The sequence below is a fragment of the Mytilus galloprovincialis genome, chromosome 3, assembly GCF_965363235.1.
Source record: "Mytilus galloprovincialis chromosome 3, xbMytGall1.hap1.1, whole genome shotgun sequence".
NCBI classification, from domain to species: domain Eukaryota; kingdom Metazoa; phylum Mollusca; class Bivalvia; order Mytilida; family Mytilidae; genus Mytilus; species Mytilus galloprovincialis.
Genome location: NC_134840.1, coordinates 26,340,564 through 26,360,259, shown reverse-complemented (window position 1 = coordinate 26,360,259; position 19,696 = coordinate 26,340,564). Strand labels below are relative to the sequence as shown.

Genomic DNA, 19,696 nt, shown 5'->3' with positions numbered 1-19,696 from the left:
GTATTTGTTGAATGGTAATAGTCTGTCAACTGGAAAGAAAAATGTTGATCATAAGAAAAATAATTCAAACTTGAATACTGCAAAACCTGGGTCAACCTAACCAAATCTTGATCTTCAGGTCATTATACACTACTCTACCAAATAAGCTCCAGAATTGCAGGCAATACAATAAAAGTTTCAGCAGAAAATTTACTATGTAACTTCAGTAACTTCATGAAAAGGCATAACAAAATAAAATTCACAAAAACTGTTTGATTTCAGAATTACAAACATGTAAAACATTATATGCTTGCTATGAGACAACAAAGCAAATAACAAAATTTATCAGAGGTCATCAACATTTAGATAATAGTAATAATATCTCAATATAGTCCCTAAAATATGACATGAATTATATACCTCACTGCTCTGATTACTCTCTTGATCCACTATAGCTTGGTGACTTTTTACTAACATTTGGTATGTCTGTAGTAATCCATCCTTTAGCTCACTATATCTTACAAACATCTTACTGTCTATATCTAAACAATCTAAATACAAGATACAGACTAGCATTTACTATAAACTAATTATCAAATTGGACAATAAATTCCATGTTTTCAATCTGTCTATATTTTGTTCGTGAGAAGTGTCCTCTAGTTCAGAAATATTTTGTTTCAAAGAATCAACTGATCATATATATAATGATTAGGTCTAAATTCTCCAAATTCCCTAAAAATACCATTATTTCATATATTCCATGAATATTTTCAAAGTATCTGGAACATAAAAAAAATAAAATAAGTCAAATAATTTTATTATGAAAATAATCAAACCAAAAGTTTATTGCAAGAAGTAAAAAACAAATTAAGTTTTAAAAGTTTAAAGATTATTTTTTAGGAAAACAAGTGTCAAAATCTAATTATTTGGATGGACATTAACTACTGGTAAGTTTTAGAACTGATTCCTACCTTTATTAGTGAACTGCTGTAGACATGCTTGAAGTATTTTTCTCATCACATTCACTGACAGATACTTTGTAGATAAAACTCTCTCAACACCCTGAATGACAATACAATTGTTTGTTTATACATTAAAAGCAAAACATACAAAATAATACAAAAAGAAGTTAGATGGTATACATCGTCTAAAAAATTGACAACAAACGTCACATGGTCCTGTAAATATGATTAAGTCAGCCACAAACTGTGGTGGAAGTTTGAAAGATTAAAGAATGTCCATTCTGCATACAACAAGCACATTTGACAATTAAAACTCTAGTATATTGTGTTTTCTACCTAGAAGATACATTTTGAAGTAGGAATAGTTCTTATCTTATTTGTTTGTAGTTTAAATAAGGCTGTTTATCTTTTTCTCTTTTTAATTACTTCTCATTTGTCCCTCAGGACCTTTTATTGTCAATTATACAGTATGGGTTTTGTTCATTGTTTTAAGCCTTATGGTGACCTGTAATAATTCACTTTGAACGTTAATCTTCAAAAGTAATTTTCATTCTTTGGTCTTTAGGGATAGTTGTCTCATTGGCCAATAAACCTCATCTGTATATGTCTTATTAACAAAACAGGTGAGATATACTTAGTTCAAATCTTTTTCAAATATGCATTTAATCATACTGGTTTGCTACTTTTTAAAACTAGTATCTTGACAATAGCAAGCTTTTTGAACCAATTGGGATATTTAACATTAGTTATAATCTTAGTTGGAATTCAAAATTTTAAAAGTAATCAGGAATAGATTTTTATAACCATCTAATAAAATTTTATCCCATATTTAGTGGCATTGCAAATTTGAATCAATTCTTAAAAACCTTGTCTAAAATTGATTTTAACATTACCTGCTGAGCAATACTTGAGATTTTCATGTCAAGAATGAGTGACTTCACAGTTGATTCCAATGTCTCTGTAAAGAATAAAACCAAAAAATGGTGGTATTTCGATCCAGGCTTTCGATTGCAAGATATGAATTCAAATGTTGCAATTTAAGTATTAAGATGGATAAAACAACCAGATGTCCAAGATTTACAAACAATCATTTTTACTTTCTCTGACCATGTATTCTTACTAGTTCAGAGGGTTTCCAATGCTTTAAATGAAAGAGAGCTACCTCTTTTTATCTTCATTTAATTTCACAATATGTTTATTTTCACTTGTTGACAAAAACAAAAAGATTTCAAGAAATGTGAACCACATAATTTACATGAATAGTTGAACTTTGATGAATACTAGTATTATTATTGAAACTTGATTTTTTAAAAGGTACATTCCCTTAAGTGTTAGTAACCATAACAATAAATTTGTTCTTTCTTCAAGTTTAGTTTACCTGACTCTACAGTGTTGTCCTTTAACACAAGTTTTAACTGCTTCAGCAAATGTAGATCCCTTGCTCTTTTACTGTTTTTATCACTGAAATGATATAATCTATATAATGAAACTTTCTGGAACAGCCTTAAGTTAATTTCAGAACTCTACTAAATCATTTTGCATATAGGGAATTTAAAATTAGACAGTATGCTCACAACATGAAAAATATTGAGTTAAAAAATATCATTTAGAATTATGATAACAAGGTAATTCTTAACTTGCTGGAATCTTTATAGAACAGTTGTATGAACAAATTTTATCAACATGTGGTTGCTAAAGATCAAAGTAGATGGTTAGCAGACATGAAGGGCCATTTAACCTTTATCTGTCCACTGGATGAATTGAAATGTTCTTGCAGAGAACATTATGATATTATCAAATTTATGGAATGTGCTAGACATTCAGGAGATTTTTGTTGATAATCATTAGATTCTTTCTTACTTGTGACTTTAAAATTTAACAATTCAATTATCTGGATTTGATAAATCTGATACCAATGTAAAAATCTATATATATTTACCTAAGTGCTAAGTGGAATGGTACATCTAGTGTTTTAATAGTACCAGCTGGGTCAATGAGAGCACACTGGAATGATCTTGTCTTTATTCCTCTACTTGTCACATTATTCAATCCCAGGTATCCATATCCTGGACAGATCAGCTGACATGACTTACTCACATTGAAGGCTGCAATACGTGGACCATTTCCTGCCGTCCATACCTTATAATACAAACTTTAGGTTAGACTGTGAGGTGTTTTAATACTATAGTATTAATGAATGGGTGTTTTTATAATGGCACTGTTAAATGTTCAAGGTCTGTAATAATGGTCGAGGAAGTCTGTAATGGCCTGAGGCAACGCTGAGGGCCATTACAGACATCCGAGGCCATTATTACTGACCGAGGACATATAACAGGGCCATTATAAAAACACCCATTTCTTAATACATTTATTAACCAACTGATAAAAGTGTATGTGTTGCTGCCAACTTGATGTACTCTTTTAATGACATTTAAGTTTGAAAAAAATAATTTGTACTTCACCATGATAAAGCTTTAAATATACCAAATAACCAAGATATGAAGTTGAAAGAAGTTATGTGTTGAAAAACAGGATGAACAGTGAATAAATATGGTTCTTTATTGTTGGTTGCTGGTTACTCAATTAAATAAAATACAAAAAGGTATTATACTCTTTACAACTTAATTTTATTAACTTTATTAAAAATCCTAACTGGGTTTAATACAGACAATCTGGGCATTAATACAGGGCCATTACAGAAAAACAGGGCCATTACAGAAAAACAAGGCAATTACAGAAAAACAGGGCCACTACAGAAAAAAACAGGGCCATTACAGAACAAGAGTGCACACGCTGAAATGTCTCGCCTTCTTTACTAATCATTGATAATATGTTGATAGACCTAAATATAAAGCTTTATTACAACTGTCACATAAACTCAACATTAACTAAATAAACAAAACATTGATCAATGAACCATGAATATGAGGTCAAGGTCAGATGAACTATGCCAGGCAGACATATACAGGTAACAATTCTTCAATACAACAAATATAGTTGACTTATTGCTTATAAATTAAGAAAAACAGACCAAAACACAAACACTTAACACTTAGCAATGGACCGTGAAAATGAGGTCAAGGTCAAATAAAACCTGTGTAACAGACATATAGATCATAAAATATTTCCATACACTAAATATAGTTGACCTAATGCATAAAATATTAGAAAAATAGACCAAAACTCAAAAACTTAACTTTGACCACTGAACCATGAAAATGAGGTTAAGGTCAGATGACACCTGTCAGCTAGACACGTACACCTTACAATCATTCCATACACCAAATATAGTAGACCTATTGCATATAGTATAAGAAAAACAGATAAAAACACAAAAACTTAACTATAACCACTGAACCATAAAAATGAGGTCAAGGTCAGATGACACCTGCCAGTTGAACATGTACACCTTACAGTCCTTCCATACACCAAATATACTAGACCTATTGCTTATAGTATCTGAGATATGGACTTGACCACCAAAACTTAACCTTGTTCACTGATCCATGAAATGAGGTCGAGGTCAAGTGAAAACTGTCTGACGGGCATGAGGACCTTGCAAGGTATGCACATACCAAATATAGTTATCCAATTACTTATAATAAGAGAGAATTTAACATTACAAAAAATCTTAACTTTTTTTTCAAGAAGTCATGGAACCATGAAAATGAGGTCAAGGACATTGGACATGTGACTGATGGAAAGTTTGTAACATGAGGCATCTATATACAAAGTATGAAGCATCCAGGTCTTCCACCTTCTAAAATATAAAGCTTTTAAGAAGAGAGCTAACGCCGCTGCCGCCGGATCACTATCCTTATGTCAAGCTTTCTCCAACAAAAGTTGCACGCTTGACAAAAACAGGCCCATTACAGAAAATAAAATATTTTTAATAAACAGTCATTTTTGGCAATAATGTACTTAGTTGGTTAATAAATTAATTATAATGCACTAAATAATTCAAAAGAATGTTCAAATATTTTATCACCCCGTAATTAGAGGAATACCATTCATAGCTCAAAATTTCATAAAAGTTCTATGATTAAGCTGATAAACTTTAACAGTGGCAAATGTTTACACCAGATGTAATACAGCTGTATGAAATGTGTCTACACATTTTACTTATACCTCTAAGATTCCCCTCCTTGGAGCATAAATGATAAGAAATTGAGCTACTCTTCTTTGCTGTGGTGTTTCTCCATGTTGTAAATCTTCCTTCACTTGTACCCATCCTAACTGTGCATCTCTGTAACCTAAATAGAAAAATGACAATGGCTACTGTCCCCAACAGTTAAGTCATTAAAAAAATGTGTCATAATAGCTTTAAGTATCTATCATTGATATCTAATTTTATGACTGAATACTTTTTTATACTGTCATCCTGATTATGAAGAGTGTCCGAAAATATCATTGTAAACTACCGGGAAATCAAAGCACTTCAAAACCAAAATGTGATCACGAGATTAACACTAAAATGTGTTCCACTATTTAGTCATATTTCTATACCAAAGTTTCTGCATGTGGATGATTAAATATGTATATTACAATGAGCATATAAATTAAATCAATTGTATATAACATGCTTTTAGTAACATTATCAGTTTTTGAAAATACAATTAGTTCTTATCCAAATCAATTGGATTTCACTCAACACATTTAATATCTAAACACTCTATCTTTATCTATTTATTTGTAAAATAAGTCATTTTGTTTAACAAAAATCTAAGATGTATTAGAATTAAGAATGCAAGGACTAACTATTACTACTTTGTGACAAGACATAACATTTTATTCAAAATAAAATGCTACAGTACCAATACACAATTAATTTCCCAGATAAATTAGTACTTATTCTACATTATGACTACCTTTCCACATTCTGATGGCTGTTCCTCTGTCTATATCTATCAGAATAACTCGACCAAAATTATCTGTTGTAGCAGCATAGTTATTGTTAGGAGATAAGTGGATTGAATCACCATTTCGAAGCCTATCTGGTAAACCAAAGCTGACAAAACAAAAAAAAATCATAAGAAATGTAATGACCAAATTTGTTCTGCAGAAATGTTCCTTTTGGTATCATAAAAGAAATTAACACTTCAAATACATGTTAATTACAGGGAGATGAAGTATACTAAATCACAAATTAGCTTTTAATGAATTTAATATAAAATAGTTTGAACCTTTTATTGATCTTTCGTGTATACTTTAATTAGTTTGACAGGTGCACTAATTGATGTCATAGTCATGGAAAACATTATTCTAATGATAAACTTTTATCAACTTCAAGGTCAGTATTCATGTCTCTTGACATTCAATATATACATGTAACATATAAGTTTAATTCATTTCTGTCTTTGAAAATAATAAATGAAAATATTTTTTTTTGTATTAAAATGCAAGGATCTAATTACTGATGAAATTCATGAAATTGTCGCCCTTTTGTAAGTAAGCTATTTTCCCAGTATGTGACATTAGAATGCATAGTTATATTTCATGCAAAGTTCATACATAAACAACTCTTGTTAATGTTGTATCTCACATCTAAATCATCAGGGGAACACTAACAATACTTAATTTACCTCATATTTAATGGAGTAACAGGTTCAATTTTTGGTTTGCTTCTATCCTCTTCTTTCTGTTTCTGTCCAAATCCTAACCAGCCACTGTTTTAAAAACATTTATACAAACATTAAGAAAACATTTTAACAATTAGGTCTTATTTATCTAACACAAACATTTATATTTATGTTGGCATTGTGTATATAGTTGTATTTTTATGTTTTAAAATGACTGGCCCAAGAAGGAAATACTCACAACTGACAATATGTAAATAAAATTAAAAGATCATCATTAAAATTGAAAATAAATTAAAAAAAAATGTTTTGTCTGGTGTGTATTCTATTTTCATATTGTTTTGCTTAATGTATGAAATAATTAATATCAATTCAGAAAATATAGAAATTTTGTATTAATGGGGAAAATGCAAGAGGATCAGGTTTGCAATTATAAAAACTTACATTCATAATATTAACCTTCATAAAATTTTTGCAAATCACATTAATAAGATTTCTGATTTTTGACAGTGGTCAAGGCATCGCAAAAATAAATGCTCACATTAGGAATTTACAATAGTAAGGAATACTATACATAAAATTGAGAATGGAAATTGGGAATGTGCCAAAGAGACAACAACCCGACCATTGAAAAAAACAACAGCAGAAGGTCACCAACAGGTCTTCAATGTAGCGAGAAATTCCCGCACCCGGAGGCGTCCTTCAGCTGGCCCCTAAACAAATATATACTAGTTCAGTGATAATGAATGCCATACTAATTTCCAAATTGTACACAAGAAACTAAAATTAATATAATACAAGACTAACAAAGGCCAGAGGCTCCTGACTTGGGACAGGCGCAAAAATGCGGCGGGGTTAAACATGTTTGTGATATCTCAACCCTCCCCCTATACCTCTAGCCAATGTAGAAAAGTAAACGCATATCCTACTTAAAATTTTTGTTTATATCTCAAATAAATTGTTTGATCAATAAATAAAATTAACTCCCTTATTAATCTTAATATGAAAATTAAAGTAGACTACCCTGGTATAAGACATTTGTATTCTTACCTTGCAGCTGACATTAAGGCAGACTTCAGTTTGCTTGCAACAGCAAAGGCAACTTCTGATAATATGGGCTGTGTACTGCCCTGTAATTCAAATTTTTATCACTCATTTAGTTTTATGTTATTTCATTTCTATAACTTAAGATGGTTTACTCACAAAACTTGTTAACCCCTCATTGTATGCTAGTGTTGAATGTTAGGAACTAAACTAGCCATTGTCACTGTTTTTCATACTTTTCTCTATTGAGAACTTGGTTTGTTGTCAGATATTTGACTGTCCCTGTTACATTCATTCAGAAGTTGTCCATAGAAAGGGTGATTTGGTGTGAGAAATTTTCTATTTTGAAAAAACCTGTTTGGTGATGTCTTTCTGTATGTGTTTTAAGGTTACTGTCTCTCTGAAATTTAACAAACAACTGCTTTAATTCATATTCAAAATTTAAAAAAAATGTCTTTTTTTTTTTTGTTTTAGTAGGGCCGCTCACTCCTAACCTCCTTTCAATCATTTTGGATTGTGACCTCTTCAAATGGACATCTTGTGATAAAAGAATACCAAGCATTTCTTTATAACTGCTATTCTTCAAAAGGTTCAAAATCAAGAAACAATGAGGTTCGGTTAATGAACAATCACACAGAGTTGAAGAAATAACAGGAATTTGAAAGTTTTTAACAAAATATAAGTTACAAAATTATAAATAAATATATAGGTTGCTGGTAATATTTCATTTCAGCGCCTTGTACCAAGTCAAAAAATATATCAAAGAAACATTAATACATTAGCAGAAAACTTTCAATTTAGGCTTTGTTACATTTTTGTATTAGTTTTGAACATCCCTTTCTAACATTTGGGTTATTTTAGTTAATTGATACTGGAAACTGAAATGGTTAACATTGGTTAAATATGGCAAGTAAATGATAGCCCCTTTGTAAACTTCTCAAACCCTTAATAAAGTAAACATGATACATTTAGGTAGGTGCAAACCAAATATCTACATAGATATTCACCCATCAATTCCCCTTTTTATCAATAGATACCTCAACAGCATTATACACTCCAACATAATGGCTAACACCAGACGTAATGTATTTGGCAGAAGTTGGTGGGGCAGGTCTTAATGTAGCATTAGGTGCTGTCATTGCAGCAGATTTCATCTGATCAAATGGATTAGGAGTATCAATACCTGAAAAAGAAGAGAATTTTTATTAAAAATGAAGAGAATGTTTAAAATATAAACATTTGAAGTTACTAGGTCTATCACCTTCACAGAAACATGTTTTCAGACAAAATTATGCATAAACTCTCATTTAGCATTTTTATAGACAGTATTAAACAGTTTCATAACATACTACAGTAAATATAAAAGATATTTTTAAGCATCTTTCATTCTAGTTTTATAATTTTTTTTATAAATACTGCAATAAAATAGTTTATATTAATAATTCTGAATAGCAGTACTGTAAATGAAATCCAAATAACTTGTATGGTATGGAAATGATCTAGTTTATGCTTTTCTTCTCCCAACATGTAGAAATGTTTCATGAATGACGTGCGAAATAAAAAAGAGGTTCTAGTGTACCACCAATGTATTAATTTGATAGACCTATCCTGTAATGATGATATTTTTTATTATCGCTATTTTGTGCATTTTTCTTTTGATCTTTTTTTGTGATAATTTTCATATCATGCTTCTCGTTTGAGATGAAAAATTATTGCTAGAAACTAAGGAGGCCATGTGGCGTTGCTAACAAAATTGACATGAAATTGACAACGTCGTCATAGGTAAAATAGCGATAAACAGATTATCATTGGTCATCTCAACTTGATTGCTTTTCTCACTTTCGCTGTACCAGCTCAAGCGAGAAAATCAATCTCGTTGAGATGATCAACGATAATCTATAATTATCGTCCTTCCCTACGCCTATATCACCCTGCTCTCGCTCTGTAATTCTCATATCAAAACAAGACTAGGCGTTATCAGCGACGTCACAATGTGAGAGGAGAAGTTATCAGTGACGTCACAATGCGAGAGGAGACGTTATCAAGCTTTCGTCAAGCATAAAACTGTCTTATGAAGAGGGAAAAGACCAGAAATATTGAACGATAAACAGATAATCTGGTTTTCTTCGTATAGATATCATAAAATATCAGCCACTCGACACAAAGTGCAACTTTTTAGGTTGTTCGCTGTGCTCACTCGCCAAAAAGGTTTACATTGTGGCTCGCGACTGATATTTTACGATATCAATGTGTAGAAAACCAGACAATCTATACATAAACCTACCACATGTACAACAATCCTGGATTCTTTCTTGTCCCTGTAATCCCCATTTTTTGTAAGCTAGAGGTGGTGGCTGTATGGATGTATCTCCTGCTGTAGCTAAAATAATGTACAACAGAATGAGATTATAATCAATATTTCTATACAAAAACTTTTCTCAGCATATGTAATTTTCTTTTAAGGCCAGTAGTAAAAATCAAAATTAAAACTTGATTCTTTCATTAATGTTTCTGTTCCTTCAGTCATGTACTATGAAAGACAAATTACAAATAGCTGATTTTCTTCTAGTGTAAGAAAAACTTTTTGTTTGATTGTATCACATTTTTCATGTTACTACCTTTTATAACAGACTATACGGAATGGGTTTTTCTCATTGTTGAGGGCCTTATGGTTACTAGTAAAATTGCTTTCATCCACTTTATTTGAACTCTGGACGATAGTTATCTCATACCATATCTCCTTATTTTTTATATCAATATGCAAGTAAAGAAAATGAGAGGTATACAACTAAGCAATTTGTTACTTACTTCTGAAAGCTGATGAGATCATCCATATTTTATAATATAGTCTCATATGAGTATGGTACAAGAAAGAATGAAAATAAATGTGTATTACAGTATTAATTTACCTCTGGCCACTTGATTCCTACAAGCTCTTAGTGACTGGTAAAGACTGAAACCATCTACAGTCACAAGGGCCTTTCTGAACAGTATTATAAGTTCCTCATGCTGAAATAATCGTATATAACAGTAACACATAAATTTAATATGCTAATGAACATTGATAAAACACCATCTATACATAAGTTAAATGAGAACTACTATTGCTTACAAATTAAATGATACCACCACTATAAGTATTAACAGGAAGTTGATGAGCAATGGGTATAGCATAGACTAACAGATATGATTGATTATTTGTAGATAAAAATGCAGTGTAGACAGAGTCCTTTATACCAATACCACCACATTAAACATTGTTTGCAGGTTATAAAACAATAGCTGACTAATTCTTATCATTATCAATCAACAATTTGGAGTCTTAATAACAACAAGAGGCTGTCACAATGACAGCAAACCGGATTTATTAACATTTATTTGTGTCCTGGCAATATCACAAGAGCCATAACTGATGAAAGGTGAAAGTGAATATCAAATTTGACCTCAATTTTGTCATCAGTATCAACATATTAAAATTTGAAAGAGCTTAGGTTGAATGGTTCATGAGTAAAGGCAACAACATCGTCATTCTTGAACTTGACCTCTATTTTGTCATCAGTAACATATTAAAATTTGGGAAGCTTTGGTTAAACAGTTCATGCGTAAATGCACGGACACGACTAGAAACCTCATTTTTCAATCTTTCAAGAACCATAACTCCTGAACGGTAAAAGTCAAAATCGTCATTCTTGAACTTGACCTCCATTTTGTCATCAGTAACAAAATATTAAAATTTGGGAAGCTCTGGTTGAACAGTTCATGCCTAAATGCACGGACACGACTAGAAACACCATTTTTCAATCTTTCAAGAACCATTACTCCTGAGTGGTAAAAGTCAAAATCTTCATTCTTGAACTTGACCTTCATTTTGTTGTCAGTAACAACATATTAAAATTTTAAAAGCTTTGGATGAACGGTTTATGAGTAAAAGCACGTACAACATTTGGTTGCCGCCCGCCTGACCGCCGTACATCCCCAAATCAATAACCACCATTTTTGTCACAAAAATTCGGTTAAAAATTATCAATCATTAAAAACTGCATATTCCAATTGAAATTGTCTTTTAATGTCCGAAATAAAGTTCATATGACTGGCTTTTAATCCACTCTAGATTCAAGTTTATACTGTTTTTCCTTTCTTTTTAAATCTTGCTACAGAAAGACTATTTCCATTTCTAATACAGTATCTGTTTAATTTTTCAGCTTTTGTTTTGAATACTAGTAGTTGAATAGTATACTCTGCTTAATGTAATTCTGCACCTGTTCAGAAAGGCCAAGGTATCTTGGTGGTTCGTAAGTCCTACACTTGATCTTTTGAACTGGTTCTGTATGCAATAACTGGGATAAAAGCAAGGTACCAGTCTGAAAACATAATAACATTTAGTTATCTGAATATCAATTCCTGGAAATATGAATAAAATAACAAATAATTATATAGATTTACATTTGAGAAGTATTAGAAAACCTATGATTAGAAAGCTCAGTCAAATAAATTAATTGTAGATCTTAACTTTCTGAATTCTTGTCTATTTTTTTTTCAACTCCTTGTTTTAAATTTTTTTTATATACGAGAAAAATTGTGGCATACCCTGTGGTTAATTTAAAATACTTTTAGTCAAGTTTTTCAGTTGGCAGGCATGCTATTAATTTTATCAGGTACATGTACCAAAAAATATTATTGTGCCCAACTTTGATTCAGGCTGACTAAGGGTTTACAGAGAAAACATTTTATAAAAGATATGTCAGACAACAAAAAGTGACACCAAGCCATGACAAATTCTCACATAAGCATGAAAATTTATCCTTGTGTTTATACATGTATATATAGATAAATCCAGGGAACCTATCAAGATTGCTCCAATGAAAATTATCTAACAAATTTTTCTGAGCATATACATGTGTAAAAAGGTAAAATTTATAAAATTCTTATTCACCCAATGACCATTTTCATAATATCAGTTTTACCTAGGTTGATATTCTGAAGATATCCATAGAGTAATGTGGAAATATTATAGAGATAAAGAAGTTTTATCCTGATTTAGAGTAATTTCTCGCAATTTGATTGGCTGATCTTGTCCTAATAAATTTCAGTACAATTTTTTATTACGTCAATAGGAATTATCTCCCTTATACCATTGACCTAATAAAAAAAAATTTAAAAATGAGTTGCTTCATAGTCCTAATATTTTAATTTTTCACAGTTTTAGATTAAATATCTAAAATATATTAGGTTGATATTGTCCTTATATTGAATTTAAATATAATAATATATAATATAACAAAATCAGGATAAATTCGTTACACAGTGTTCAATTGTCCTAATACGGAATTTATCGGGTCAATTAAATTCATATTGGGTTTGGCTTCGCCTCACCTGATATGAATTTTATTGACCCGATAAATTCTCGTATTAGGACAATTACACACTGTGTAACTAATAATATTTCTTACAAAAGCTTTGTAGCCTTAATGGTAATTTCCTGACGAAAAAAATATTTCTTTTGCGCCTGTACTCTTATTTTATTGACACTGAACGTAAACATTATGGGTTCATTCAAGAAATTATGGATATCTTATACAAATATTATCTTCATGAATATGTGATAATCTTTATGCGAGATGGAGTTTTCCCTAAAAGCAATCTTGGAAAATTATAGTAAATAATACGGTAGACAAACTAAAAACTGATGAATGGACTAGTCGTATACAGAATGACAATAACTTTTCTCGTTTTAGAAATATTCACCTCTCAGTTAAAGTCCCAGATTTCTGGAAAAGCGCAAGATCATCAAGAGAAATCATAAACGCATACTTCATAACAAAATTACTAACTGACATCCCTAATTACATGGGAAGCACTTCCCAGCTATGCCACATACCATTTCTAGATATATACGTACATGCAAGTTGTAGTTGTTGTGGTACTCAATCAATCAGAGATACATAGTGGGATTTCATTATTGAAAGTTTTCCATTGCAATTATTTGTCGAACTGTATTCATACGATGATGAACAGTTATACTGTATTCCTTTGGGCAAGCACATAACAACAGTTAATATCGACACTGACAGTTTTTTTAGTTTGTGCCACATACACGTTGCACTCTGTGTTGCTGAGTTTAGCAGAGTAACGAGAAGGATGATACAGTAGCGTGCTAGTACATGAACTGTCGTTAGTGAGAGCAATTTTCTTAAAACGTTCTTTTGGTAATATGCTATAGTTATTGTAAATATTGTAATATTGTATTGTGTTGCTTGTTTTGTAAACTTTTGTAATTTAATTTGTTAACATATATGTTGTTCATTGAACCTCTTGATAGAGGAAATAAAGAAATGAATGAATGAATGAAGATTTATATGTTTTAAAGGATAATCCAACAACATATAAATCAATACCCCAATTTTACCTCAGTATAAATCCTGATGTACCCAGTGGAAAATCCTACTATAATACATGTCCAGTCTGGAGCTCCCTGTGTACTTCTACAGATAAAGAAGACATTTCAAATTAACCATGTTTACCAACAAAAAAAGCAACAAGAGGGCCAGGTTGTCAGTGACAGCAAACCGGATTTTTCAACGTTTATTTGTGTCCAGGCATTTTTCAATATCACAATGACCATATATAACTCCTGAACAGTAAAAGTGACAATCATCAATATTTAACTTGACCTCCATTTTGTCATCAGTAACAACATATTGAAATTTTGTAAAGTTTTAGAGGAATGGTTCATGAGTCAAAGTACAGACAAGAAAGAAAACACCATTTTTTCAATCTTGAAGACCATATATAACTCCTGAACAGTGAAAGTGAAAATCGACAATATTGAACTTGGCCTCCATTTTGTCATCAGAAACAACATATCAAAATTTGAAAAGCTTTGGTTGAACGGTTCATGAGTTTACGCACAAAAACTGTTTAACAGCCTCAAGGTTGGTTGCCCATCCGCCCTTAAATTAATAACCGATTTTTTTTCTTTGGAAATCTGGTTAAAAAAGCTTTCAAAGTCTATCATTATATGGTGAGTAATTTTAACTACAACTACAAGCACATTAACATATTGAGGAATCTATTTTTTTAACACCAAATACTCTACTTTAGATCTCATATAGAGATTATCTATATAATCATAGAAAGCATTGTAATATTTTAACTTAGGAAAAGACAATTTTCATTACCTTTTCTGAGAGGCTAATGGCAAACACAAAACAGCTGTTATGGTTTCCCTATAATAAAAATATAAAACAAAATAGTCCTACAGTAAGACATGATAAAGTCGTTAAACTATTGCAAAACATGTGAATGATAAACTTAACATACAACTCAAACTAATAAGTATTTGACACATATATCATATATAAAATATATAGATACAGCCCGTAACAGAGTAGAGATCGAATTCGCGTTTCTTTACCGTCAGATTAAGTTACGTTATCAACAAACTTATTTCAGAAGTGACATAATTTAATTTTCTTCATCAACAAAATATTTCATGTCCAACGTGTAAGTTTTCATTGTTTAAGTCAAAGTTTTTTTAACACAGTAAAACATGTTTTATAATCAACCTCTGTCATTGGCATTTTCACGGTAAAGGATCAAATACGGGATCCCCGAAATTTCTATCATTTGTTACGAGGAAATCATTATTCAATCGAACATATGTCTTTGTTCATGACACATATTATGAAATACAAAGGAGTTGAAATAATCAAATACTTTCGAACTGACGGAAACAAAAATACATAATCTAGAATGTGTGTTCTGTCATAAACAGTGGCTTCGTCGTGCGAATCGACGAGATCATGTTACATGTAACTGATCTTAGCTGTAGAAACAGTTGGTGCGACCTCGATAAAATCTTTATCAATTTAATATAAGCGATAAATATTCATGACTACAATGATAATGAATTTATTGGAGTCACATCCACTGTTTCAACTGTAAACATGAACTCGTCGGTTAGTGCAATGAAGACACTTTTAAAGATTGAGATTGTTGGTTTATTCTTTACACCTTTGAGGTATTAAAATTATTTCAGTGTTTATTTAAAGTTAAATTTATTTTCAAATCTCTTCTGTTTAAAATTGTCGAAACTTACGTTTAAGATTTCTGTGGTAAACTATCTATTCTATAGTTAGGACCATTTTATAATAAATACTCTTTTGTACAAGAATACTTTCTTTATAGAAGTATAGATCTGCTGGTTATAGATTTTTTTTTATAACTTTCATTATTGTGACCACCGCTATGAAATTCAGATTAATTTATAAATGAAGTTGTATGTAAATTTTTGGTCATAAACACAAATCTTTTAAACAGTTCGACGAGTGCGTCAATGTTACAGTAGTCTGTTTACTGTAAGTTACTAAGCTTGGCCCGATTCATCTGTCATTTATGGAAACCAATTCACCACTTTCTGAGACATTCATTTTTATTTCACCATCAGGCATGGAGCTGCATTTGTAACTAAAGGAAAACTCTCAAATTAAAGAAATTTGACATGATGTACTGAAACTTTCTTATAATCAATTAAATGACTGCTTTTCTTAGATATGTGATTTTTCATGGTCAAACTTTTTCATTGTTAACGGACATTTTGAGATTTTTTATTGTAAAAAAATGGTGTTTTTAAAAAAAATCAACATTCAAAATTTAGAACTTCATGAACATGTACAGGAAGCTGAATTATTGCACATCTATGTACTACTTAAAATTGTACTTCGATCTGTTGCGTCCTTAAAATGTTCTGACCGTCCTAAGATTTAATGTACGGAAATGTTTCGGTAAATTAAATTCAAATCCGAATTGAATGTTTATGACACACAAAAAGAGAAACCAGAATCTCTTGATGACCAAACGTATGTACACGTTGGGGCGATTTAGAGCTTTTCAGAAGGAGTGAGATTCCACCCTTTTTCTGTGCGGTAGTTATATCTACAAAATCCAATCATGTACACGACATATAATACATGTATATTCATACATGTATATTTATATATTGGGAATTTATTTTTGTTTCCAAACAGAATTATAAGGTTATGTATAAGTGCCTCCGTTCACTGCACAATTGTAAATTGTCTCCCTAAAGACCAGCAAAAATAAATGGCACAAGTTCACGTAGTCATAAAAAAGTCGTATAATTTACGTTATCGAACAAAAAATCAGAAAAACGAAATATTATATGTGAATGGTTAGGAAATCCGTTTCCCCTACATGTTTTAAAAGTCAAAGAAAAATGTTTTCCCTGATACAAACGTTTTAAGAACCAGCTTTGTGTAACCTATAGACAAATTCGACTGGATATAAGGAAGTTAATATGTTTACTCTGATTTGAAATTATCTTTTAGAACTTTTTTTAGTAAGTGAGAACCTATATTGTTTATGGGTAATAGGTGAAATGTTGCATGATCCATCAAAATGACAGCAAGCGCAGTTTTCAGGACGATTTTCATTTGTACACTGCTAAAAACTGTCAGGTCCTGGCCATGGTATATTTTGGAGAATTTTTTTTCTACTGATTTTTAATTAAAAAAAATATTCTCTGTGTGTGCCATTGCAAGAAATAGTTTTGCTCGTTATTTTGTCATATTAAAAAAAAATCTCAACAAAATTTTCCCGTTTAAACTGTACTGGAAAAAAGTTTGGCATGTGAAACGGACGAAGACATATTCTAACAGAAGTACAAATACCAGTCCTCCCTTTTGTGTATACATATGAGAAAACATTTTAAAGTTATTGATTGAATTCAAATCCATCGCACATACGGTACACATTTTAGTCCGAAAAATAAAGGACATCATTCCTATCAAACTCCTTTTTAATTGTTTACCAGTATATTTCTTTTAGTTTTGGGTAAAATTGTAAAGGAAATAGTACTATCAAGACGTCCTTCCATAAATCTTTTTTTTTCTGTTCTGACTTTGAAGAAATGACTACTTTTCACCCAATCGAAATGGTGCATGGACATATTTTGTTTCATATTATTAGAATTATTTTCAATATTATCGGTATTAAACTTGATTATCGACACATGAAAGTTTGTCAGCATTGTCAATCTTTTTAACGTTAAAGTACCAATAGTTCGGTCACTACTCAATTAAGTTTGTCGATAACGTAGCTAATTTTGACGGTAAAGAAACATCAATTCGATCATTTCTCTGTTACGGGCTGTATGCTTGTATTAACCACCAATATTTAGCTTTTCCTTCAGCCTTCAATTTTTTTTTACATGTTTGATAACATGACAAAGGAAAAAACTACATGATCTAATACATACCCTTCATCTTGTTTCAAACTTTCTTTATACTTCATAGAAAACTTGGTCTCTGATTCTGTGTCACCAGGATCCCATTTTTCTGTTAAATATATTAAAGTCATGAAGAAAAAGTTACTACAAAATTAAATGAAAAAAAAAAACAGGGAAGGGTTTAAGCAAGCACAGAAGTCACTGTTGGTGTGTTCATGTAAATTAAATTGTTGTGCAAAAATAAATTAAGTATTACAACTTAATAAAGTCCAAATACTTTATACATTTGTAATGTGATAAATTGTACTTTACAATTTAGTATGCTCATATTCACTTTAAAATTGAGGAAAGCACTGGCATTTGTATAAAATTTTGTTCATTTTTGAATACATGTACTCAAAAAAAAAATGTTACCTTTAATATGCAGGGATACTTCAATTTAGGAATTGTTTAGTGTGTTCATATTAACAATTATTATGTATGTACATTTGTACAATTCAAATCTTGAAACAACATTTCACTATAAACATGATTAAATCGTGCAACAAACAGATATAACTTTTAAAACAAAAAACAAAATTTGAGTTAGATAAACTCCCATTTAAAAGCATTTATGTGGCTCCAACATGGTCAAATCCAATCTGCCACCTTTAAAGGATTCACACCAACCTTGCAACCTGGCATCTCATTTTAAGGTACCTTTGACCTAATATATTTTTTTTTTTTTATTTGTTATGTGCTGTTGTTTTCAAATTTGCTTTAAAGTGAGTTGATGACCTGAAAGAGTTTTTGACTATGATCTAAGAGATACCCTTCATTCCCTCTTCTTTTTTCCGTATAGTTTAGTAATATTTATGTTATTTATATTATACAATGCATGATCAAGTTCAATTTGTACTGTTATATATATTGTATTGTGGAGAAGATTTTATAAGTATGTTTTACTTCACTTGTGTCTGATCCTTTTTGCTTTGAGCGAATAACATATGTTTAAATTAAAGAGATACCCTACTGGAGCCCAATTTATTTTTGCTGTTTACCTTCTTAATAATTATTTCTAATTGTATTTTCTAAGCATAAAGTTAAGGTTCATAATTTGATGACAGGTAAAGACTACATACGTGAGAGCAGGACAAGTTTGTCACCATATGACACAGCCATGAGATCATTAGCAGGTGAGATGGATATGAGACAATCCTGTAGCCAGTTGTGTTTATTCTCCTCGGTTGACTGAGATGAGTCCGAGTCATCTTGTTCCATCTGTTCATCTTCATTCCAACTCCAATCCTCAGTCCAGGCATCATTTCCTACAAACATATAACATTATAGTTTCAATACATGAATTTGTAAATGCCTAGAGAAGGATGTAAATGTAAAACCGTTTACACAAAGATAGCAAATTAATGTGTTTATAGAGACCTTTACTAAAACCTTTCTTATCAACAACTTTGACATTTTACTCCAATAAGAAAACATAATCTATATATGTTTCTGTGAAATGTAAAACATATCATTTTCCTAAGTTTTATCAATTCTATGACAAGCAGGAATGAGATTTTACTTGTTCGCCTTGGGAACTGTGGTCAGTTTGCCCATTTACTGTATCTTTTATGCCCACGTCCATTTACCCATAAATAATATTCTTTTTTGTTTGTTGTGTTGTATAATCATGATGCTACAATATAAATAATAAATATTGTAATTAAAAATTATTGAAAAGGACCTTTAAGGTTTGCAGCCAGGAAAAAGATTTCAAAAGTATTAATATCCTTGCATTGGTTATGCTAAACACGTAATCATGTTCAGGAACCTTATTCATTGTCCTTTGGGCTTTTGGATAGTTGTCATCTGACCATCATACATGTACCATATCCCCATTAGTTTTGGTT

The 19,696-nt window shown here is 30.9% G+C and overlaps 1 protein-coding gene across 1 annotated transcript in view; it reads right to left on the bottom strand.

Moving 5' to 3' along the window:
* The window catches only part of LOC143067553 (rab3 GTPase-activating protein non-catalytic subunit-like), a 49,103-nt gene that overhangs the window by 28,043 nt on the left and 1,364 nt on the right, over nt 1-19,696 (bottom strand). The window contains exons 2-18 of the mRNA XM_076240894.1: nt 18,929-19,114; nt 17,838-17,916; nt 14,740-14,787; nt 13,968-14,043; nt 11,821-11,922; nt 10,471-10,570; nt 9,846-9,941; nt 8,599-8,744; nt 7,568-7,647; nt 6,524-6,607; nt 5,810-5,949; nt 5,070-5,194; nt 2,881-3,080; nt 2,320-2,402; nt 1,835-1,899; nt 951-1,041; nt 400-530 (exon numbers count right to left, since the gene is read on the bottom strand). Of these exons, the coding sequence (XP_076097009.1) occupies nt 400-530; nt 951-1,041; nt 1,835-1,899; nt 2,320-2,402; nt 2,881-3,080; nt 5,070-5,194; nt 5,810-5,949; nt 6,524-6,607; nt 7,568-7,647; nt 8,599-8,744; nt 9,846-9,941; nt 10,471-10,570; nt 11,821-11,922; nt 13,968-14,043; nt 14,740-14,787; nt 17,838-17,916; nt 18,929-19,114 (1,832 nt within the window). The remainder of the gene's footprint in view (nt 1-399; nt 531-950; nt 1,042-1,834; nt 1,900-2,319; nt 2,403-2,880; nt 3,081-5,069; nt 5,195-5,809; nt 5,950-6,523; nt 6,608-7,567; nt 7,648-8,598; nt 8,745-9,845; nt 9,942-10,470; nt 10,571-11,820; nt 11,923-13,967; nt 14,044-14,739; nt 14,788-17,837; nt 17,917-18,928; nt 19,115-19,696) is intronic.